The sequence below is a fragment of the Zootoca vivipara genome, chromosome 5 (genome assembly GCF_963506605.1).
Source record: "Zootoca vivipara chromosome 5, rZooViv1.1, whole genome shotgun sequence".
Classification (NCBI taxonomy): domain Eukaryota; kingdom Metazoa; phylum Chordata; class Lepidosauria; order Squamata; family Lacertidae; genus Zootoca; species Zootoca vivipara.
Genome location: NC_083280.1, coordinates 61,909,591 through 61,935,121, shown reverse-complemented (window position 1 = coordinate 61,935,121; position 25,531 = coordinate 61,909,591). Strand labels below are relative to the sequence as shown.

The window sequence follows — 25,531 nt, the reverse complement described above, 5'->3', positions numbered from 1 at the left end:
TCCGTTGATGAACATCACTAGGGCCTGAAGCCCGAGTTGAAACCGGTTTACTAGGGAGTAAGCTTCATTGAGTTCCCTGGAGTTTGTGCCTAGATAGGTATTGCGCCGGGTATTGCGCCTTATTTCCGTGTGTTTGGGTGTGAGAACAGCCTCCTCCAACCGGGTGTCCTCTAGACGTTTTGGGCTGCTCTCCTGACCACTGGACGTGCTGGTTGGGGAGTTTCAGTCGAAAATATCCGAAGGGCAGATTTTGTTGTTTACACCAACAAAAATAAATCTATCCCGATGGACAAACATTGGAAATAACTGCTTCCCTTTTCTCTTGGCCCCAAACCCAAACAAGGGCCCTCCCGCAATACTTCGTCTGAACCTAACCTCTCTGGAACATTTAAGTTTAGCACGACAATCCGGTCTTGGCCCTGGAGTCCGTGGGGCGATGACCTGTGATCAGGGTGTGTCTGAGCATGTGCAGAAACCCATTCTCTCCCCTCGGCCACCGACACCCTTGGCGTTGGAGGTTGAGAGAAAGAGAGACGCTTGGACCCCAGCTCTTCGACGTTTGGAAATGCAGCTTTGCGCCGCCCCCCCCCCGCCCCCCATTTTCTGAACCATTTATCTTGCAATAGTAACGCCCGCTAGGAAGTGAGGCGAAACCCCAAGAGACACGCAGCCGTCTTCACCATGATCAGTTTTATTGCTTGAGAACCAGAATGCTCATTTCAAAGTGAACAGGCAAACATTACAAACTTTCTCCCAATCCCCGCGTAGTTTCTCTCCTCCAGCCTTACACGTGTCTGTACGGATACCAGACTTGGGGGTGGGTGGGTGAGGGGAGAGCGTGTGCGCATCAGTGACAATACCCAGCGATGGGGTTTCTCTGATTTTATCGGGGAGGGTTCCTCCTCCTCCCCCGCTACAAGTGGGATTGATTTACACCCCCCCCCCAAGGCAGCCTCCCGCAGCTACCGCCTTTGCCCGGTCCCTGAACTCGGTAGTGTTCTAAATTAAATCAATAAAGCCCTCCGCTTGTGTTTCATCAACAGGCTCGCTAATCGCCTTTTAATGCTTTATGGGGAGAGGGGTGACCTGAGAGAAATGGGGGGGGGGGCTGGGAAGAGATCCCAATCAGAGTGAAGATTTACAGACTCTTTGCCCCCCCCCCCAATGTCTCTCCCCTCTCCCCCAAAATTTCCTCCCTTAGCCATACTCAAAAATTGCTACCTGTCTCCGGGCTGAACTGCCTTTTTTGCATCTTCTTCCTCTCTCCAGCTAGAATACTTGGCACCAGAATTTGCTGCATAAATATGTGACTACAGTTGGCAGATGATGCGTGAGGTTTCTGGCTTTCTTCATATATAAGTACTGTATATATACACACATACATACACACACACACACTGGTGAAAGAAGCCCTTCCGTTGGGCTGGCAACTGGGGGAAGCTTGGAAGTGGGTCTCTCTGCTTGGCATTGGGCTCCACAGGGAGAGGGAGGCAGGTGTTCCAAAGGACGCCTCCAGGCTCCACCCCAAATCCCATGGTCTGCAACAACTTTGAGTAAGTAGGTGTAGGGCTGCTGTAAACCCTACTCACACTTCCAAGTAAACACACTTAGGATTGGGGTGTCAAGTCTGCTTTCCGTTCAAAGTAAATGTGTTTCAGGGTTGGGAGGGGAGAGATCCATGTGGATCCCAACAACATGCCATTGTTTTTGGAAGTTAAAACCTACTTGGGGAAAGCCCAGTGGGATTTACTGCCCCTTGATTAGTGAGGGGGAGGAGGAGGAAAGGCTATTTTGTAGCAGGAAAGACAAACGGTTTGTAATTATAAATTATTATTTCTATATCTGTGTATATATATCTCTATACACACTCACATACAAATATATAAATATATACACTTATAGAAAGCAGCTGCTGTTGTGTGATTCAAAAAACCATGGAACATGGCAGTATAGTAAATAACATGAGAAAACAAAAAAGTCTATAAAAATGACCAGGACAGAACAAAAAAAAAACCCACCCTGCGACCGTTCCCCCCCCCCACTTCAAAAAATCACAGGGACCATAAATCTTGGTTAACATACAATAATAACACACCAGGACTTCTATACAAGGCAAATGTACAAAATCCCAACCTGGCTTAAAGCTAGAGAAGGGTGATGAAAATTGTTTGTTTTTAAATGTTGAATATTATATATATTATATATAATTTCACATTGACAGACTTTTTTTAAAAAAAGAAGGAAGCAGAGTGAAGTCTAAAACACAGTACATCGCGGCAAACTAGGTTTTTGTTTTGGCAACCAGATTGTGGCATAATATATGCATCTCCATATAAAAATAAAAAAAACAAAACAAAATCCACAATTGATGTCACAGGAATATTTACGAGAGGGTGAGGTATGAGAGGTTTCTCTCTTTTTTAACTTGGGGCTCTAAAGCCCAGACTCCAAAGAAAATAGTGTATGATCAACAGCCTAAAATAAAATAAAAACAATAACAATAAAAACAATAACATGGCACGCTGGACTCCGGAGGATGAATAGAGCTGTCACTGTATAAGCGATGGGATGCATCTCAAGTCCTTCCTCTTCCTCCTCACTACAAGGAGCTTTCTCGAAAGATCTTCTCGTTTCGGAGGCATCTTTTCCCTGTTTGCAGAATTGATTGGCAGCTGATTTTTTTCTATTTTCTTTAACAGACTAAAAATTAAGCAAGTAAATAAAATAAAAAGGCCCCACCAAAAAATATGGGGGCTGGAAGGGAATAAATAATAATAATAATAATAATAATAATAATAATAATAATAATATTTTTAAAAGCCGCGAAAGCAAAGAGGGGAGAGGAGGAGGAGGTAAGGAAAAAAAATCTAATGTGATATTTACCACCACTACATCACTGCACGACACAACACTTGTGCACATTGGCAATAGGTTTACCTGCCCCCGCAGCTATTCGGAAGGACAGGAACACGGGCTGGAAGGAGGGAGAGGGAAAAAAAGGTTAGAAGGTGGAGCCCAAGCAGTCATCGACACCGCCTCCCGCCTCCCCGTGCCCCAAGCCAAGCAATAGGGCCTCCGTCGCAGGCACCCCGGCTTCCTCCTCCCCGATTCCCTCCCGCTTTGCTTCTCATGGGGAACACCGGCTGGATCATCCCCCGCCTCCTGGAAGGAGCCACGCGCGTCTTCCTTGGGCCCGCCCCGAGCTTCCCGGGGAGTAACCGCAGTGCCTTACGCGCAGCAAAGCAAGAGTTGCCGCCTTTTTGAACCCGCGGGCTCCAGGCCTCGGCGGCGAATCCCGCTGCAATGCGTGAGGTTTGGGCTGCAGTCGAAATGAAGCAGCCCGTCCCGTCGAACGCAGGCTTACTTTAGAGTAGGATCGGGCGGCTCTTTCGGAGCGAGCGCCACGTTACCGGGCTGACCTGCAGCCCCTGACTTTTAACAAGGTTTACTCAGGTCCATTGATTTCCATAGGACTTACTTTCAGGTATGTATGTATGTAAAACTGGGTCGGCGCCAGCGGTCCCCCTCTCCCTCATTTTTACGTCGGATGACAAACTAAATATACTCTTTCTGGTTAGCTAAAAAACGTAAGTCCTTCTAATATCCAAATATCAGTTCAAACACAGGGATAGATGTTCCTTGCCCAAAGGGGGCGATTCTTACACTCTGGGTCTGGATATCTAGGCTGCCCTCCTACACGCACCTGGAGTTCAGTGCGTTACCTCGGAGTAAATGCTTCTGAACGCATTGGCGCGCCCTTCTGCGTAGGATCGCGCTAGTGCAGGTCTCGCTATTTGGATTCGAGGAAACGCGTCTTTAAGACCGCAGGCTTAAGTAGCCATTAATGGGTTGACGTGCATGTCGAAAAGCAAGATCCGCCCAGGGAAAAGGGAAATCAGGTCTCAAGCCTCCTCCTGCTCTGCCCGTTTCTGAACGCACAGCCCACTCCAACGAAACCGAAGCGGCGTGGCTTTCGGATCCCTGACGGAGGCACTGGGGAAACGAAGCCTCACCGTTTGCTCGGAGCGCGCTTCCAATGGCGCTTCAGGCTGCTTTTACGCACTTTTGGAGTCGGAAACTATCCGCTCTGCCGCAACGCGATCAGGCGGACTGACAGCTAGGGACCGGGGCGTTGAGGGCTCGGGGTACTTGCTAACCTGCTGGTAGCGATAGGTCCTCATTTTCGGGTTTTAAAAGTGTGTCTAAGCGGGCAAGTGGCGCAGCGAGCATTATTTCAATAGTTTTGATACCCGGATCAGAAAATAAAAACGCAAGGGTCTTTCAGATCTGGGGTCCCCTTAACGCCAGGACACTGAACTTCACGCTCTTGATCTTGCCCCTCCCCTTTGAATCTCAACTCGCCCCCAATGAACAGAAAACTCCGAAAAACGGGCGCCTGTCTCCGCGCTGTACTTCCTACACGTGGGTTTCAACTTCCGATCGTTTGGTAGCGCCTTCCAGGCTCCCTAGCTCCCGTTTTCTAACCCGATCCTACGCACGTTTGGCGGAAAACCCCCCCAGCAATATTGATCCTTTGGAATCCTTTCAAGCAAGAGGGCATCTCTCCTGCAAAGAGCCTCCGCCCCCCCCCCCCACGCCCCAAGTCAGGCTGCACCCTAAGGAAAAGCGCCGTGCTTCTGGATCTTGGCCCGCCACAGACACGGGTTCATGCAGCTGTCAGAATGGGACGCGCTTACCTTGTGGTCCCCCATGCAGACATTTGGTCCAATATGGTCGTACACCACTTGCTTCTCATCGTTTTCTGACTAGGTAAAAGCATAAAAAGAAGCCCATAGTTTGGAGAGGCTTTGCACCGAGAATGCGAAGTCGCAGGTATGTAAATACACACAGCAGCCGAGGGGAGGGGAGCAGCTACACATCGACATCCGGGAATAAGGGCCGTTAAAATCAATAGATCTCACTGACAAGGAAATGTATTCAAAGTCGGTGTACCGCCCCCCCCCCCCAATGTTACTACTTTAGGCACAGATGGGAAAAGCCAGCTGGGTGAATGCCAGCTTCACATATATGCAAAGAATTGCAAGATCTGCTCCTAGGCATTATTAACTCACAACACATGCCTGTCTAGGAACATAACTCTTACCCTACTTAGGCAACAGGCCTAGGCCCACTTACTCAAGAGTAAACCTCACAGAATTGGCTGTGACTTAATTCTCAGTAGACACATGGGACTGAACTGTTAAATCTTGAAAAGCGAGTAAACTGCATTTGGAAAAATTTCAAAATGCAGCCACTGTAATTCTGATGCCTTTAGCAGGAAAGGTCTCCTTTCATTAGATCGTCATTGCACTGCAAGCAATTCCTACTTTCTCATTCCATATCCTTGTTGTGTTACTATTACAGTACAGTGGAACCTCGGTTTATGAACACCTCAGTTTATGAATTTTTGGTTTATGAACGCCGTGGACCCATCTGGAACGGATTAATTCACTTTCCATTACTTTCAATGGGAAAGTTTGCTTCAGTTTAAGAACAGACTTCCGGAACCAGTTACACCCATGCTTCGGGTTAAGTACGCTTCAGGTTGAGTACTCCGCGGACCCGTCTGGAACGGATTAATTCACTTTCCATTACTTTCAATGGGAAAGTTTGCTTCAGTTTATGAACAGACTCCCGGAACCAATTGTGTTCATAAACCGAGGTACCACTGTACATAGCCAAAGCCCAGCACATTTAAATGCCACTTATTTCAGTGACGACAATGAACGCAAGTTAACTCCTGTTAAAAAACAGGCCTTAAAAATGCTCAGCTTTGGCTTTATCAGGTCAGTAGTCAGAAAGAAACCTTCAAGGATGCAGCCGTCAATAGTGCTCTAGAAGGGGGTGTTAACAGATTTGAGCTGTCCCTCAGTTGCTACCATGTTTCTCCTAAAATAAGACACTGTCTTATATTTATTTTACTCAAGAAAATAAGCCTATGGCTTATTTTTGGGGGGTGTCTAAATTTTTTTTTTTATTGCCGCCTCTTCCTGCCACGGCTCGGCGCCCGGAACTGGCTGCTGCTGCTGAAGCACCGACAAAGCGCCCAGCAGCGCCGCGCAGAACGCCCTGAGCCGCAGGATTCAAAGTGCTACAGAGCACCGCTGGGTCCCGCTGGCTCGGGGCGTGCCGCGTGGCACTGCTGGGCGCTTTGTCGGCGCTTCAGAAGGGCACGCTGCTGGGTCCCGCTGGCTCGGGCCTCCACGCGGCGCGCGTTGTGGCTCTTCCCGGGTCCCGCTGGGTCGGGGGTCGGCACGGTACGCGCTGCAACTCTTGCCGGGTACTGCCGGGGCTTGGCGCGGCAGGTGCTCCCGCTCGGTCGGGGCTCCACGTGGCGCACGCTGCTGGGTGTTTTTGGAAGGGCAGCAGCATCTGGTTCCGGGCGCTGACAGGCATCTTCCTCTTCCATGGCGCCATCCAGACCTGCTCCCACCACTACGGCTTATTTTGGGGGTATGTCTTATATTTTGTCAATGCATGAAAATCCTGCCATGGCTTATTTTATAGGTACGTCTTATTTTATGAGAAACACGGGTACTGTGGGTCCAAATATTTAAGGGAGCACTTCTTTCTGTATCAACCTGCTCGGAGAGAGCCAGGCAACCAGCCTAGTGTGTTCAGTCTTTAGAAGTGCATCATGTCTGGGTTGATGAAAAGTGAGGGCCTACTTTGTGATGGCACCCTGAGTGTGGAATACCCCCCCCCCCAGAGGAAGGTAAGCCTAGTTTCAACACTGTACTCTTTTCAGTGCCACGTTAAAAGCAGGCATTTAAGATTATTATATCTTTACTTGTTTGTTCTTTTTATTTATTTGTTTTGGTAATGTTAAAGTTTGTTTCCCTGCTGCCCTGAAGTCACACTGGCCAATTAATTAACCAGCTACTTAACCCCCCCCCAAAAAACCCCAACCCTGTATTTTAATGCAGGGGACTCTGTTTCTACATTAATGAAGACTGGTTTCTCTTAGCTAGCTACCGAAGGCTGTAATCTGATGTACACTCAGTGGGATTCCCTACAGCAGGAATGGTGAACCTGTGGCCTTCCAGATGTTGTTGGACTCCAATTCCTATCAGCTTCAGTCAGTGTGATTATGGGATGATGGAAGTTGTAGTCCAGCAACAGTTTGCTCCATTCCTGTACTGTAATCTTTGGGTTGTAAGGCTGAAATCCTACCTGCTTTCCTGGGAGTGAACTTAATGCAGGCATAGGAAAACTTGGCCCTCCCGATATTTTGGGACTACAACTCCCATCATCCCCAGCTAACAGGACAAGTGATCAGGGATGATGGGAATTGTAGTCTCAAAACAGCTGGAGGGCTGAGTTTGCCTATGTCTGACTTAATGGGACTTAGTTCTGAGCAGGCACGGGCAGACTCATGCTTTAACTCTTAACGACATTTATGGAGCAGGAAATCACAAAACTAAATGCAACTTCTAGGCCAGTTTTAAATTGGGGGTGTACTACACAGCACTTCAATTGACATCCTTAGGCTCCTTCCAAGCTAAAGGTACTTGTCAGTCTTCACAGTTCTTAAACTCCTATTTTTCAAATCCACAATTAAATGCCTTAATCGATTAGGGGCACTGATAAAGTGATTAATGCTTTCAGCTCTAATCCTATTACCAGATTTCGTATCAACCCTGTTTAGATCTAATTAGGGTCTTCTGTTGCACAGAATTGGAAACACTGGGAAAAGGAAATGGATTTTAAACCCCACCGCACCCTACATGTGGTCTTTTATGGAAATATATTTTCCCCTCCATCAGATATATCAATAGCACAATATGTTTGGGATTCCCTATGATTTCAGCGGGGCTGGTTTTAAACCAGATATACTTAGGTATGAAGGCTGGAAACATCTGAATCAATGGGAGTCTTGCTATTTATTTAAATGAAATTTTGGATTTTTACATAAAAACGCCTCTCAAAATGAGAGGTGAAATGAACAATATCCCCACCGCTTGATTTATTTCCACTCTGTTCTACCCTGGCACTTTATTCCCTTTATCCTCCCCTCTTCAAACAAATAATGAAATCGACACAGCTTTTGCTACTGCATCGACTATTACATCGACCAACGCTGACCATCTTCTTTGTTTATCTAGCATAATCAGCCTGCTAAAGCAATCACTTAAGAGGGAGGTAGGGAGACTGACTCCGACTTGCAATTTCTCAGGCTGGTTAAACTGCGAGATAATTAAATCTGGAGCCCACACCCTTCTCCCCAGATCTTCCATGCATACATACACACAACCGCAGCTGTGCTTGCAAATAGTTTGCCATCCTCATTTATTTCTGATGAAAAACAGTCAAGCTTTCCCTCATCTGTAATCAGTCAAGTTTGACTGGGCAAGAACTTTATATATAAACAGGCGCATTTGGGACTATAAAGTTAAAACTGAATTATCTTTAATGCAGTAAGAAAACTTAAGGTCATATTTGCTTTCTAGCTTGCTTGCCTGGGAATCTATCTCTGTATCTATCCACACACACACACCCTCCCTAACCTTCTGCATTGTATGCACGAACACTTTCCAATATTTCAAGTTCATAATGCCACCGCCATCGGAAGTGGAGATACATTCATCAAAAGCGACTTGATAATTTACAAAGGCAGCGTCAAATTGTGGATTTTCGAGTGCATAATCTTTAGACAGATAAACAAATTACAGCAGCGCACAAGCAGAAACACGCTCCACTCAGCTGAGCATTCATTACGCCACGCTCTCAGGCAGCTCTGTGACTCCCGAGCAGCGGGCAACCTTTGGTGTGTTAGGGCTCAGCAAGCATAAAATAACATGCTGGGGAGGTAACCGACCGTGGCATGATAAATGAGGTTGTGCTAAAGCTGTTTACAGCCCCATGTCTGTGCAATCTGTAAGGAGCCTACTGCATGGAGCCTGGTGTTTAGGGCTCCCTGCTAATTTGGGCACGGCTAGAAGCTCTTGCCCTATACAAACAAATCTGCCCAAATCTGCAAGAGCTGAACTTGCTTTTTGGATGCGGTAGGGAGAAACACTGGGTGATGCTCAACTAAGTTTTACTCAGCAATGGACCTATCTTAATCATGTTTGGAAATTTAAGGGGGGTCCTACTCTTAAATGAATACCACCTTTTACTTCTACATTCATACAGCACTTTGAAAACTAGCAGAGTGCCTTACAATTTTGCTTGTCCCCATAAATCGACTGGGGATGTAGGTGACTATTATTCCCATTATACAGATAAGAGAACTGAGGCCAGGGGATAGTGACATAACCCAGTGGCTTGTTCTGGCAGGACTCCTGTGCAATTAACAGCTATCTTACCCACCTTGCAGAAGTTTAGCAGATGTAACTTTCACCGAATGCCCTGAAAATCTTTGTGTTAAAATTTCTGCCTTGCCTGCAGGCACTTTGAAGGCACTGAAGCACCACCAGAGTGAGGTTTCCACAGTACTTAATCCGACACTGCAAAATTAGCTGCCAGTCTAAACCCCCCCCCCCAGATTTGTGTTGCTCTACGCTGCTCTACACTCTTCAAAGATTACCACAATAAAGGACAAAAGTGGAAAGTGGACCTAACAGAAGCAGAAGACATCAAGAAGAGGTGGCAAGAATACACAGAGGAATTATACCAGAAAGATATGGAGGTCTCGTACACCCCAGGTAGTGTGGTTGCTGACCTTGAGCCAGACATCCTGGAGAGTGAAGTCAAATGGGCCTTAGAAAGCACTGCTAATAACAAGGCCAGTGGAAGTGATGATATTCCAGCTGAACTATTTTAATTTTATTTAAATTTTAAAAGATGATGCTGTCAAGGTGCTACACTCAATATGCCAGCAAGTTTGGAAAACTCAGCAGTGGCCAGAGGATTGGAGAAGATCAGTCTACATCCCAATTCCAAAGAAGGGCAGTGCCAAAGAATGCTCCAACTACCGCACAATTGCACTCATTTCACACGCTAGCAAGGTTATGCTTAAAATTCTACAAGGCAGGCTTAAGCAGTATGTGGACTGAGAACTCCCAGAAGTGCAAGCTGGATTTCAAAGGGGCAAAGGAACTAGAGACCAAATTGCAAACATGCGCTGGATTATGGAGAAAGCTAGAGAGTTCCAGAAAAACGTCTACTTCTGCTTCATTGACTATGCAAAAGCCTTTGACTGTGTCGACCACAGCAAACTATGGCAAGTTCTTAAAGAAATGGGAGTGCCTGATCACCTCATCTGTCGCCTGCGAAATCTCTATGTGGGACAAGAAGCTACAGTTAGAACTGGATATGGAACAACTGATTGGTTCAAAATTGGGAAAGGAGTACGACAAGGCTGTATATTGTCTCCCTGCTTATTTAACTCATATGCAGAATTCATCATGCGAAAGGCTGGACTTGATGAATGCCAAACTGGAATTAAGATTGTCGGAAGAAATATCAACAACCTCAGATATGCTGATGACACAACCTTGATGGCAGAAAGTGAGGAGGAATTAAAGAACCTTTTAATGAGGGTGAAAGAGGAGAGCGCAAAATATGGTCTGAAGCTCAACATCAAAAAAACCAAGATCATGGCCACTGGTCCCATTACCTCCTGGCAAATAGAAGGGGAAGAAATGGAGGCAGTGAGAGATTTTACTTTCTTGGGTTCCATGATCACTGCAGATGGTGACAGCAGTCACGAAATTAAAAGACGCCTGCTTCTTGGGAGAAAAGCAATGACAAACCTAGACAGCATCTTAAAAAGCAGAGACATCACCTTGCCGACAAAGGTCCGTATAGTTAAAGCTATGGTTTTCCCAGTAGTGATGTATGGAAGTGAGAGCTGGACCATAAAGAAGGCTGATCGCCGAAGAATTGATGCTGGAGGAGACTCTTGAGAGTCCCATGGACTGCAAGAAGATCAAACCTCTCCATTCTGAAGGAAATCAGCCCTGAGTGCTCACTGGAAGGACAGATCGTGAAGCTGAAGCTCCTATACTTTGGCCACCTCATGAGAAGAGAAGACTCCCTGGAAAAGACCCTGATCTAACTCACCGTTCCATTACAAAATAGTAGCAATATAGAAATCACAGTGACAGCCAACCAACTCTTTAGGCTACAAAGGCCAGCTGGAAGATATGTCTTTAACTGTGGGAGTCAACAGTATGATGATGCAGCAGCAGCAGCAGCAGCAGCAGCAGCAGCAGCAGCAACAACAACAAAAAAAGCTAATGCAATTCTAGGTTGTATCAATGGAAGTATACTGTCAAGATAAGGGAGGTCATAGTACCACTGTATTCTGCTTTGGTCAGACCACGTTTGGGAGTACTGTGTCCAGCTCTGGGCACTATGGTTTAAGAAGGTTATTGACAAGCTAGAACATGTGCAGAGGAGGACGACCAAGATGATAAAGGGTCTGGAAAGCAAGCCTTATGAGGAATGGTTGAGGGAGCTGGAGATTTTTAGCTTGGAGAAGACTTAAGAGGTGATACGATAACCAACTTCAAATACCTGAAGGAATGTTACACAGAAGATGGTGCAAGCTTTTTTCCTGCTGTTCCATACCCGAACCAATGGATTCAAATGAAAAAGAAAGGAGATTTTGATTTTAAGAGCTGTGAAACCATGGGATAGGCTACCTTGGAAAGTGGTGGATTCTCCTTCACTGGAAGCTTTTAAGCAGGTTGGAGGGGCATCTGTTCCTGTGTCTGACACTGGAGGTGAAACATAGCCATCATGGCTAGTTGCTGTTTGATATCCTTCTCCATGAACTTGTCTAATCCTCTTATAAAGCCATCCAAGTTGATGACCATCACTGCCTCCTGCGGAAGTGAGTTCCATAGTTTACCTATGCACTGTGTGAATAAGTACTTTCTTTTATCTGCCCCGAATCTTCCAACATTCACCTCATTGGATGTCTATGAGATTAGTGTTATGAGAGAGGGAGAAAAACTTTTCTATCCCCCTTTTTTTCATGCCATGCATAAATTATCATAAACTTTTACCCTGTTACTGAGTGGGGAAAACATATCACCAATGGGAGGAAATGCCATAATCAGGAACCTAAGATCGGGTAAGCATAATTGCTCCCCATCTTGTTAGCTGGCTGATGTGCAGAGTTCGGCCAGGTTCCCCAGGATATGCCTTCATGTGTTTACAGCGGGAGCGAGGATGGAGAAGCTCCCAGAAAAGAATAATGGGAGGGCATCTGGGCTGTGTTCCTAGTCTACTCAAATCAGGCTCATGAATGGGACAGTGAAATAATGGAAATTTCCTGGAAGTCGCAATTCATTAGAATGCAGTGCAGCCTCGTTTGTTTGAAAAGCCTAGGGGACGTTCAAAACATTTGGATAATATGTGGAAGTGCCATTAACATTGGATTGCGCCAATGTGGAATTATATAGAGCGCACACCATAAGGAGACCTGGATAACCCAAGATAAGTTAAGAAAGTCCTAAATGACAAAAAAGATTTAAAAATGGGCAGGGCAGAAGAGCATACCCTACTCTCTTTTTAAAATATCGGGTCATTCCCCCCCCCCCCCAGTGTTTGCGTTCTGTGGTTCTGTCCACATCCTTAGACACAGCTTGACCCCCTAACTAAACATGGTGACTTACCACAGGGCCTGTGGCAAATAACCTTGGAATAAGGAATGAAATGCTTAGCAAGCAACAGCCCAATGGAAGTGACTTTTGTAAGCTATCTTGAAAGGTTCTGGATGGAGCGTAGAAGACAGGTGAAATGATTAGTACACCAGTATCTGATAATCATTGGATTTTTGCTAAGGATGGCTGGGAATCCAAGGTGCGTAGGGTTGTATATCCAATGCTGCTGTTCCACTTGCACAGTGGGATTTTCACTGAACACCCAGTTGTTCTGAGCTTTCAATAATAGATCCTGATCTACAAAATGTGAGGGCTGGAAACTTGTTTAAAAATGAAACCATATGCCACCATATTTTCTAGCAGGTTCGAGGCAATTCTCAATAGTCCAAAAAAAGAGTCCTATGCTTTCAAGTCAGCCCCTTACCTTTAGAATCAGCTCTTTGGCAGAATGTGACATAAGGATCCTGTCACACCAAGCTGGGCATCTAGTGTTCATATACTGCATTCCCTGGCTACAATCTTCACTGTACGGATAGCTGTGGGGACAGGAAAACAGCAAACTCAAATGCAACATCTGTTAGCAAAAACTTCCAAGTTTTACCAGGCAAATTTAAGTAACAAAAACAAATACAGATGCTTTTTCTTTCCATGTTCACTTCTAATTTCTTGCAGGTTCCCCGCCCCCCTTTGTAATTGTATTGCATTGCAATTTGTTGAATTGTTTTATTTTTAAAACTCTATTTTGAAAGCCACCTTGGGAAGTTGACTGAACAAAATAGAAGTACTTTAAAATAAACAAACAGGAGTGCTTTTAAATAAATAGGCAGTACAACGAGATTGGGCTTCTTTTTGTTTGTTTATGGAATGATGTTATTTATTAAGCCACATGCTTAGTACATTTGTATGAAAAGTAAAAACGCTCGAAGGATGCATTTTAAAAAAAACAGAACAATAAATAGATAAGTAATTTTTAAGAGTTGAAATCTATTCTGCTTATTGCTAGATTGGGGAAAAATGGGATTATAGAGGTCTTCAAGATGAAGGTTTTAAAATAAGATTTGTGGGATTGAAACAAAATGCTTTCATGCTTGAAGAGAAACTTATTTACCATCCTACTTGGCATGATATTATGAAACTGAGATGCATAGCTCTCCACCAAATAGGTTTACAAGCTACACTGCCATTAAAAAGATTAGCCGTGGCAAACAGCCAGCTAAAGTATACTGAATGTATTGGAACAAACCAGTGAACTCAGTACCTTTTCCACCTCATCAAACCTAACAAGACTCATTTTCAAAACATATTATGCGAATTCAATTTGCTGCTTCACTGCCATACAGAAGTACAGCTTATTTTTGAGTGTCCAGGGGAGGCGTTGATGATGCAATATTCTTGCAAGCAGCAGCTTTGTCTGCAATTTAAGGGCTGACTTTTGCAGGCAACCTATTAATGTAGCTCTCCTTTTAAGTTGTGCATGAACCTGACATAACAAAGACTACTTTTATATTAGAGAAGTTGTACGAATCAATCATATTCTGTATTGTTCACCCCTTAATTTTCACAGTATTAACTCCCTGAGGTTGCAAGTGTTAAAACTTCACGCTGAGCACATACAGCTACCATGAAGCCCTAAACCAGTTTATATGTAGCCCATATATCTAATATATATAACCAATGCTATTCACGTTTCCTTAAATGAGCACTGCTTTTAGAGCAGAGACTCCCAGCACTTCAACTGGCTCTGACCACACAAGGAACTCTTATGGCCATTATTAACGGTAGACTTAAGAAATAAAAACACAGCTATGTTTGACTTTGACAAGCTGAGCAAAGGTTTACATAGGTGTTTTTGGGCTTCCTATTACTGACCAAACTGCAGGAGGCAGTGGAAGACAGGAGTGCCTGGCGTGCTCTGGTCCATGGGGTCATGAAGAGTCAGACATGACTAAACGACTAAACAGCAACAACATTACTGTGGCACTGTCCTGGACCTCTATGGCTTGGCAGCTTGTCCTCACCCATCTTGATTGGCTTGTGGGTCTCCAAAGATGCACACTTGCAACAGTCCTGACACATCCAGAGTAGCCATGGTTTTCTCATGGGTATTCTGGATAAATTGCTGTCCTCCAAAATTCATAACTGGGAGATGGTGAGTTACATGTGGTTCCCTAGTAGGGAAGAGGTATCATGGGTCCATGGTAGAATGCTTGCTTTGCATGAAGGTCTCAGATTCAACCCCTTGAGATCTCCAGTTAAAATGACCAGATAGCAGGGGATATGAAAGAGTTTGGTCTGAGATCCTGGAGAGCAGCTGCTAAAACTGGGCTAGTTGTACATACAGTGTATTTTCACAAGTTGTCCAATCTGCTATAAAACTTATTCCTTTGTTTCTGTGTTTTGCTGAGAACAGCTGAGGAAGCAATGAACAAGGTCTCTTACAGCAGAGTAAATTTTTGTGGTTGTGAGACAGCCAGGAGGAGGAAGTCAGTCCCCCACCCTCCCCATCATGCCCATGTCCTCCCTAGGGTCCTCCTACATATATCTTAGGTATGTGTACACATAAAAGCCTTCTTCCTGTATAAAATGAACACTTGGCTGCATTTGCACATCATGGTAAACCATGGCTCCCATTTCAAGTGGGAGCAACAGACCATGATCTCTGGCCTAGCGTTACATATGAATTGGGGACTGTGGTCGGATTCACTGCAAGCAAATCATGATATGAAGCCAAGGTTTGTTATTGGCTTGCCAATTGTGGTTTATCTGAAGAGAAACAAACCATGGCCTCAGGTTTAGAAGTAACGCTAAGCCAGGAGTTGTGGTTTGACTCTCCTAAGTGAGGAGCAAAGTGGGAGAGATTTCTGCATTCATGGCAAACCATGGTTTACTGTGATGAGATGACCTGGTTCCGCTTCTAAGAGGTTCAAAGCAATAAGAATTCTGGAAGAGCCCAGGTTTGTAACAAATCTAGGCAAATATCTGAATGCTAGGCATTTGGTACAATGGACGAACAAGACACCCAATTAAAGAAAACCATTTTCTAACCAAAAGGTTCATTTCACAACTTGGCAACTCCCATTAGGGCAGTTTCTGAGACAGGTCAAATGACTTGGGCTTTATTGTTGTCTTGCATAGAAACCGCAGAACCTTTGTAGGTCCATATTGTGCTGTCAAATGCCAATTTTGAACTTCAGCATTCCACTGCTCTTTAGAGAGGAAGATGGCAAAAGAGCGGCAAAAGAACTGCAAAAGAGCAAAAAGAGGAAGATGGCTATGTGACTAGCCCTTTTATAGGGCCTGCTAGGGTCACGCCCGTCTACCTGGTCACATACACAGGGAGGATGCTCCAGAACAGGTATGACAGGAAGTCCTTCCTTTCTGGAGCAACAGTTCCCTGTGTGTCCATTCCAGGAAACAGGAAATGTTGTATTTGACTGCTTCAGTGATATATCCCACAAAAACTACTGGAGATTTATATAGCTTGGAATTTGAAGATCCCAATGGTGTATATCAAACGGGATGATACATTTTATATTTACTTGATGTACCAAAAGAATTCTGATTTCATTTTGAAGTACTTTTGCAGGGTCAACATCTGGTGTAATGCCTGGTATAATGGACACACATCATGCGCCCAGGATTCTGTGACCATAAGAAAATGTCTGCTGTGCTTGAATTGCATTAAATGAATGAAGTCCAAATTGCTAACTCCTAAACAATTGGAGGAGCTGGAAAAAAAGAATAATGAGATATTCACCTTGATTCAAAGGAGATGCCACATTCTCTGCAATTTTTAAAAAAATCTTTTTGGACTCTGTGCACATCAGAGACCTTTGGAGTTTGGCCAAGACTGAAACGTACCTCCAATTAAATCACGGGATGGTTTGCTATTGAGTTCAGTGGAAGGTGACTTTCACCTATTGTCAACAATCCTGTGGCCAGTTACATGTGGATAACTTACTTTCAGAAGGAAATGATAGGTTTATAACTTGGCCTGCAACCAAGTCATAATCTATTTTAGTTTAGTATAACCCCCTTGCCCCCAAACAGATGTATTTTTAGATTTCAGGGAAGACTTTTGTTTGCAGATTCCAAAGGGATTCTGTTACACTGTCACCTTCTAATCTTCCTAGGATCATGGATTGCCATGGACAGGCTGCAGAGTATACATGCTATGCATTCTTCATAAGCAAGGTTCTGATTTTGTCTTAAGGTAACCAGGATGCTTGTTAATGCTTCATTTGATAGGATTGTGCGGCAAATGTGGAAAAAGGCCCTTTAAGAATAAGCATAGCTAGCTGTTCATAGCTAGACACCCAGTAAATATTACTATGCAGAGTGCAAAAAACCCCAAAGCAAAACAGATTCATAGTCTGTTGATGCAATCAGCTTCGTTCATTTGAAACATCTCTCTTAGGCAATGGCTATAATTAATGAGCCTTCATCATGTGCTCATCCTTTGCATCAGGTCAAGCTGTAAGATACACTTCTGTTGGAATTAAATTGACCAATCTGCACTGACCAAAAATGCTAATATTTCTGATCTCCTGTTAGCTAACTGGCCACAATGTGTATTTCATTTGAGCAAAATCAGGAGCGCAAACAAGGCTTGCAAACATAAGAGTTAAAGTACAATGAGTTAAACAGCTGCCGCTTGCAAATAGTAGAACACCACCATGGTGACCAAGCTAACAATCAGAGTCAAAGGTCACAATAAAAGAGGTGTGTATGTGTGTGTCAGGCAGGCAATTTGGTAGCAAAGGGTAAGGAGGATAAATACGTCCTGAATCATTGTTTCACATAGGGTCACATACAAAACAAAAACAAGGTAGAATTATTCCAAGTACAGTAGTAGTTTTTATAGGCTTGTATAGACCATTTGTTACGTTGCAATGAGCCTGCACAATTGCCTCTTGCTGCATTAGCTATTTCTAGTAATATCAATGCAATGGAATGTTTCCATTTGGGAAAAAGATGGCTAAGAACTTCGTTTTTGCTGCAAGATGGCAGGTTACTTCTCCTTACCCTCTCCTTGGTACATAAAATCTGCTCATATCCACACCGCACACTCATGAATTGCCTGGGTGACCGTGTCAACCTCAATGAATGTCAATGTCAATAATGCCTTTCCTGGATCCTCTAGGGCATGTTTAGTTAGTTGTAATGGCCATAAAGGTTGGAACAATAAATACCAACTATAGTATATTTAGCCTGCTTAGATAGGAATAAGAGAAATTAGTATGGCAATATCTTCAACTTTGGGTCCACAAATGTTGCTGGCCTACAACTCCCATCAGCTCTGACCACTGGCTACGCTGGCTGTGGATGATGGGAGTTGTAGTCCACAGCATCCGAAGCGCTACAGATTCTCCAGTCCTGTTCTAAGCGTACCAACACAGAAAATTAGGTTTACTTAACCCTTTTATGCTAGCAATAAGCACTTTACTAATCTAATATTGTGGCAAAAATGGATAGAGCCACTGTACAAGTCAACTTAACCATTCCTTGGCCGTTCATCATAGCCATTTTTAAAAAACCTCTCCGCCATTGCATCTGGAGTTATTGTAAGATTTCCTCCTACAGTGAGAGAGTTCTTGCAAAACCTGGACTCTGACAGCGCTGACAGGGGAAGTTTCCACACAGGAAGGAGACCAAGGAAACCAAGGAGAAGAAAATAAAACAGTTGTTTAATAACCTCATGCTATCACCGGTAACACACGGAGACTAAATACATCACCCAGGTTATGACAGCCCTGTTCAGACACTCATAATGGGCCTTAAATAAACAGGCAAGGAGAGGGGAGCATCCATGAGTGCTCTACACCTGCCCTTTCTTCCCCATTGGTATTTGCATCTTCAAGGATGACTTGTCTACAGCAAGGAAGCATCCTGTACTTGTGGAGGCTTCTGTGCATCTTGGAACCCTGATTTTCCTTGGGGTGCAGTTAAGAGTGCTTCTGCATGATGAATGCCTAAACAATGCTACTGAGAAAGACAAATTTGTCCGTCCCCCCGATCAGGAAAGAAAGGACATTGCCTTATTTCAGAATGACTTTGCTTTACGCTGTTCAGTGCAGCGCAGAGAAAAGAAGAAATGTGACGGGATAAAGCCCAAATTCTTTGGAAGGAGGGGACAGTAGGAAAATAAGCCAGTTCTCTCTACAGAATAGGTCTACAGAATATACTTCTGCTAGGAAGCTAGCAAGAAATCCAGACGAAAAATGCCACAGCTATGAATGAGATTTGACCTGTCATTCTTGCTTAGATGTGTCAAAGCAAAGAAATTGTCAGCGCGGGGTTGGGGAGAGGGGGTGCCTGCTGAAGGAAGGGGTTTGTGTGGAATTCACAAAGAGAAGAGAAGATATCTAAGACACGAACATATGTCCAACCAGTAAATTACATGACAGCCTAATGCAATGACAAACAAGAACAGGTCACTTTTAAGAGAATGATTAATACAGGAGATTACTGTGCGTGCACACTTATCTGAAAGCAAACCTTGTAGCTGGGTGTGAACCCCTGGCAAGTCAGCTCCTATCTCTGCCATACAACAGCTACAAGAATAATTATAATAATTAATAGAGAGAGGTGATAAAGTTAACAATTGCCCACCTGTATCATGGCCAACCACAATGTCCTTATTTCGTTTTTCACACCTACCACCTTTCCATAGTGATTACAGTCTACCAAAGACCTATTTTCAGCCTACCCTGCGCTTGCTGTTTGTTTAATGTCAGGGTGTCAGGTGACTGACAGAACCTACAGCGTTCAAAAGAATTAGTACAGCAGAAAACAAGAGTGTGTTTAAAATGAACAGGCCTCACCATTTGCTATATAAAAGACTCCCCCCCCCCCGGTCCACCAGAGGGATGACTTTTCGGTTGTCAGTGCTCACCAATAAATCAGAAGGGGGCTGTGCTGGTCCTTGTGCTGACAGGCATTCAATTGGGGCGGAGACAGGACCTGGCTAATAAACACATCCATCTTCTGTGTCAGTTAATGCCAACTCTTAGTGGCTTGGTTTGCATATACAGCTAAGCCATGGTTTATTAAGCTATGGTTTTATAAACCATGGCTTAACTGCCCAGCAGCTTAACTATAGTTTGTTTACTGCCAACAAACTATGATCTTAAACCATGGTCTGCCATTGGTTTATGAAACTTGCCTTAACTATGGATTACAGTCTTACGTGCAAACCCAGAACCCACCCTTAACCATGGTTGCCCTTCCCAACCAAGATGTTTACCAAGCTATAAAGTCTTGAATCAAGAGTAACTAGAAAACATGCCAAACCTTGGAGAAACCTTGTCTGTGGGACCAATTGCGGTTAACATTTGCTTTGTTAATAAAATCATGAGTTAAGCAAGCCATAGCATAGTTAATGTTATGTGTGAAGCAGGCCATTGAAAAAGAGAAAATATCATTCACACAGATGGTTAAGTACCTCTTGAAGGTCAAAAACATACACACAGCTTCAGTAGACAACAGCCAGTAATTAACATCACATCTTTTCACCATTAAGATAACAGTGAAAATATGGCCATGGGAGAATACTAGCATGCTAAGCTTCACTCTCAGTTCATGTGGGTTAATCAATAGATGCACAACAGACATCTCCTGTGTGTCCTTTTCAACTCAATTCTGTCTCAGAATGTACCAGGAGTCCTCTCTGCAGAAACCATTTAAAACCATTGTTCTTGAGAGCAGGTGCAGCGCTAGAAGGTCTGTTCATGTTCTGTTTGCCTTGATATGTAGTCTCTCATTTCTTTATGAAGAAGTAGAATCTACCAAGTGAGAGCTGGGAGGGTCCACCAACTTTTTTTGTGGCACAAGGGTTAAGACGCACCTCCGATAGAGGCTTTTGTATTTTGCTTTCTTCCACTTTTCCTCTCTGTTGTCTTTCTTTTGTGTATTTGTTTTGTTTTCTCCTTTTTATATGTTTATTTATATTTGTTTGGCTCTTATTGTATTGTATGTTGAAAAGTTTCAATTTGAAAAATTGAACAAAAAATGAAGAAGCAGAGTCTAAAGATCCCAGCGAATGGGAATCCGTAGGGTAACCGTGGAAGGACTTGCCAGAAAGATGGCAAATCCATGCCGACATGAGCAGAAAGGCTAGTAGCGCTTTGGGGTTGTAAATCCTCTTGTTGCGTCTTCAAATGAGGGCAATTTCCACAAGTGACTCTGAACTTCAATTCTGAATGTACGTAAATCAAATTAAATATAACGCAATTGATTAGAACATACATATGCCTTAACAACGATGGCTTTCTCTTTCCTTCTATATCTTATTTAAGTGCACACTGGCAACCTTTAAGAAAGATGCAATTTCATTTGAGAAAAATTTCTCGACTTGTGCTCCAATTTTTGGAGTGAAAACCAAGGTTCAAATGATCCAGGAGCAGAATAACATTTGGGCTGGATGTGAAGAATCCTTAGGTAGATGCTAATCTTGATCCACATAGCACCAAGCAGTTGCAGAGTCTCCAACCAACAGTGTAACTTCTTGCAATCAAACAGCAACATGCTGGAAAGTTCAGATACTATTTTGATGGTTTTCCTGATGCAAAAGTGGATGTTAACGGCCACTAGCACAGGGCTTACTTCATGTGTTAATTTAATTACTTGATTGTGTATTAATGGCCATGAAGAACTTAAGAACTGTTGATGAGACAGCTACAAATTACATATAATTTCCAAATTACTGTTAGAAAGTTTAAAAAAGCGAAAAAAGCCTTAAAAGCATGGTTTCAATCATAACTAAACATTAAAAGACAAGAATTGACTTTTTGTGGTGGTTTCCCCCCCCCCCCAAAGAAGCGATAACTTTTTTCAAATTAGAAGAAGAAGAAGAAGAAGAAGAAGAAGAAGAAGAAGAACAACAACAACAACAACAACAACAACAACAACACAACCCCTTTTTCCTCCTGAGAGCTAGAAACAGAAGGAAAAAAAATGTACTGGTATTTCTTACATGCAGGCCTAGGGACCTGCAATTCCACCTCAGCCCCAAATGAATCCTAGTATTCAAATGCAATGTTCAATAAGAAGAGACATCTAGAAACGTACTTCATTTCTGCTCCCTGTTAGATAATGATTCTTGACTAATGTTTTTTCATTGCTAAGAAGGGTTAAAAATGTCAATAACTATTTCAGCAATCAACAGAACAAGAAAGAAAGCACAGTATAACAAAAGCATCACTTTAGGATTCATAGGAGAAACAAACCACTACAAATATGTAATAATTAATATTATTACTGGGAAGCACAACATATATACTGTAGTTATGGATACTGTTTTCGGGGGATTTACAGGGGGTGGCAGCTGTTTTCAAAATCAGAGCAAGACTATTGAGCACGAGTACAGATTTTTTTCTTGTAGCATAGTGAACAGTCTAAGCAGAAATAAGAAAACAGATGAACTCTACCATTGCTCTGTGCAGACTCATATCATGAGCTCCTGTATTAGTACCTGAAAAACAGACTCCCTCTCTGCCCTGAGTTTTGTAGTGTTGGTCATTCTGCTAGTCTTGGAAAATAATATACATGTTTTATACGAAATAATTTGCACGCCACCTTTTGGCCTTAAAAGTGCCCCCGGGGAAGTTCTAACAATATATAGTCCAGCATATTTTAAACTTTGAAATGCTGCATATGCAGCAAATGAGCCAAATTTTCATTGCAATTGTATACATGTCTACTCAAAAGTAAGCCCTATTATGCTCAACGGGACTTACTCTGAGCGAAGTGTCTAGAGGACTGTTGCCTCAAAACCCTGTTGACTTTGCTGGGGGAAAAGCTAAGCATGTGCTAAAGCCTGCTATCAAAACCAGCGGGTTTTAAAAGTGCTTAGAATAGATTGTGCTTATTGGATCTGAAGGACTATAGCAAAAAGATCTTCTTTAAATTGCCTTAAACAACGTATAAAACTTGAATCCTAAACAACAGCTCCCAAACCAAGAAAATGAATGGATAACCTCAAAAGATTGCAAGTTGGTTTTTATGAATTAGTTTTGGGGAGGGGGAAACACCCCAAACCCTCTTGAAACACTACTCTCCTTCCCTCTCCCATTGCTTGCCAAAAGTCTAGGCACGCCATCGTCTTTTTTTATTCAGGTCCCAGCGTATTTACTGCCTCCTGTACCTAAACAAGTCATCTTGACTCTTCTTGTCAGACCACTGGCACTTCATCACAGCAGTGTCATGGCTCTCTGGCTCCAGGACTACCACTAACACGGGAAAGCCAAATTCATCACGAGGGTGTGCAGTGTTCAAAGCTGTCACGCCTGCCCTGACGGATGACTTCTTGAGGGTAAGTGATATGAATTTACAGCTTGTATCGCCTTCTTGAAACCAAAACGCAAGTCAGGGAGAATGCAACTTTCTTCAGGGTACATTTTATGCCGCTAAGAAATTTAAGAGCGCTACCATTTCTGGATGGGGTGACTGAGAATTCTCCTAGCATGAAACAAACTAAAAAAAATTCCTTCCAGTAGCACCTTAGAGACCAAGTAAGTTTGTCATTGGTATGAGCTTTTGTGTGCATGCACACTTCTTTAGATACTAGCGTTCTTCTCCTACGGTAGCATTCACCTCTTTCGCTCTGTTGGTTTATATACTCGTGATCATTTTGTAGACTGCTTTGAGCGTACTCAGAAGTGCCTTACAAATGTTTCAAATAAATAATGCCCCTTCCATAATTAGTAAGGCAAACCCGTTTGCTGCTGAAACCACACTTTATCCATCTTTAATGGCCAATGGAGATGATTACAGTGTGTTAAGAAGCAACTCAGTCATTGACACATTCTCTTTTCAGTTTAGTATTTCATTTACTTAGCTGGCAAAAGGATGTTAACTGACAAGGAACCAAAATAGTCCTTGCGTTGAAGCCCATTGAATTTGATGGGTCAATCATATTTCCAGGTAAGGGGTTAAGGCTGCTGTCGCAATTCCTGCTCAGAATTCAGAGGCTCTTATCACAACAGAGGCTCTTATCTGAGAGGAAGGATGAGAGCTTCCTCATCCAGAGAAGCTGTATCTTGGGGGAGGGAATTACCGACCTCTTTCAGCCTCTGTTCCCCTGACTTAACCCACCTCATGCCATCCTCCAGTTCCTCCCCCGTGTCCATCTCAGTCTGGCACTCTATGCCTGAGCCTGGCAATGTCTCAGGACTCATGACAACTGCAGTCTTAATCTATTGTGCACATTTGTCTTATGTAAGAAATGCATTTCAGTCACATTTCTTTCTTCTGCTGGGTAAAGGAAAGCCCTTAGAACAGGGGTAGGCAACCTAAGGCCCAGGGGCCGGATGCGGCCCAAACGTCTTCTCAATCCGGTCCGGGAATCAGCATGTTTTACATGAGTAGAATGTGTCCTTTTATTTAAAATTCATCTCTTGAGATAAAACATGTACCAGCTTTCCTCCAACTTCATTTGTTCATTATTCTTAATGATATTTCTATGGGTTCCTTTTCACCACAAGCAGATGATGAGAACTAAGAAAGAACATAGGAAGAGCCTGCTGGATCAGGCCAATGACTCATCTAGTCCATATCCTGCTCTCACAGTGGCGAGCCAGATGCCTGTGGGTAACCCACAAGCGGGACTCAAGCACAAGACCACTGTCCCCCCCTGAGGTTTCCAGCAACTGCGTTCAGAAACATTACTGTCTCCAAACGTGGCAGTGGTCTGTGTGTATGTTGGGAATTAGTATGGTAGGGACTGAGTAATGGGCCCCTAACAGGGGAAGAATGGAGGGTTGAAGGCACACAGAGCGGCAAGAATCCTAGCTTGCTACTAACACAGAGCAAATGGAGGTGGGGAAATCACGAGGACCAGGGGTCTGGGAAGGAGCAGAAGAATCAGAGCCGTGACATACGTGAAGCAGAGAGTGCGTCTAACAAGTTTATGCTTTGCATGAGCGAGGCTGGCAGGAGTTCCGGTGTGTGGAGGGCAGAAGCCCAGTGAAGAGGCCTTTCTCATTTAATGAGTGTGAAAAGGGTTTTTTTATCCCTAAAGCTGTTCCTTGTGTATTAAATCTACTTCTCTGAGGGTATATAAATACTGAGCTTAACAAAATGGAAAACAGCCCTGTGAAATTTATTAAGGTGTGCATTTTCCCTACTGGAAGTTAGGCCATGCTAACTTAAGAAATATCAAACCTGTTCTTTAGGAAAAGCAAATTCCTCTTTTATGTAGATAGTATACGCCTAAATATATGATGAGAGCTAATGCTATTTGGCACACATCTTCTAACTCTTATACAAAGGCTCCGAAAGAACACATTTGGGCTGAAATGCTTTGAGCTATTAATAACAATTCATCAGCATAATGAAATATCTTTCTTTTCGTTGGTTCCCTTAGCTGGATAATGATTATAACCACTCTTAACGCCGTTAGAGATGGTTTCTTGTGTGCACCAACACATGCATCCTATGCTTTTGACTACTCCACAATGAACATCATTTTTTTACTACTACAACAACAACAACAACAACAACAACAACCGTATAACAGAAAACACTTAAAAATATAAGCTTGTCATTCATACAAATAATGGATTGCCTAAGTTATCTTGCAAAAATATCTATTATATGGAAACTGAGTTAGCTGTTCTCCAAAAACAAGTTACAGATAAAATCTCCTCTGTTTGGAAGTTAGGAAAAATTTGGAAGGAGAGGGGATGCTGATAGGCAGAGATATATTCAACGCAAGGTGTTTAAGGGTACATTGTTACTTTTAAAATCTTAAAGAACTACCAGTCTATTACTACTTAAACTAAAACTGAAGTAAAATTATAATCCTAACATTAAACCTTCTGTTAATGTGCAATTGGCTCTGAATTCTCATTAGGCAAGAGTAATTACACCAACCACTTTCACTTCATTGTAAGAGTTCCACAGAGTATGGTGCAATATAGGTTATTTTTGCTTTCATCACCCCCCCCCCCTTTTAGGCAGGTATCATAGTAGAA

At 43.4% G+C, this 25,531-nt stretch overlaps 1 protein-coding gene across 4 annotated transcripts in view; it reads right to left on the bottom strand.

The window, feature by feature from the left end:
- Nucleotides 1-675: 675 nt before the first annotated feature.
- INPP5A (inositol polyphosphate-5-phosphatase A) overlaps nucleotides 676-25,531 on the bottom strand; it is a 237,210-nt gene continuing 212,354 nt past the window's right edge. For 3 of the 4 annotated variants that reach the window (XM_035137829.2, XM_035137835.2, XM_060274834.1), the window contains 4 exons: nucleotides 12,982-13,093; nucleotides 4,698-4,766; nucleotides 2,884-2,974; nucleotides 676-2,649 (listed from right to left, as the gene is read on the bottom strand). In XM_035137829.2, the coding sequence (XP_034993720.1) occupies nucleotides 2,894-2,974; nucleotides 4,698-4,766; nucleotides 12,982-13,093 (262 nt within the window). In that variant the 3' untranslated portion in view covers nucleotides 676-2,649; nucleotides 2,884-2,893. Of the gene's footprint in view, nucleotides 2,701-2,883; nucleotides 2,975-4,697; nucleotides 4,767-12,981; nucleotides 13,094-25,531 lie in introns of all 4 variants that reach the window. The other variant, XM_035137830.2, reaches the window with a different exon arrangement.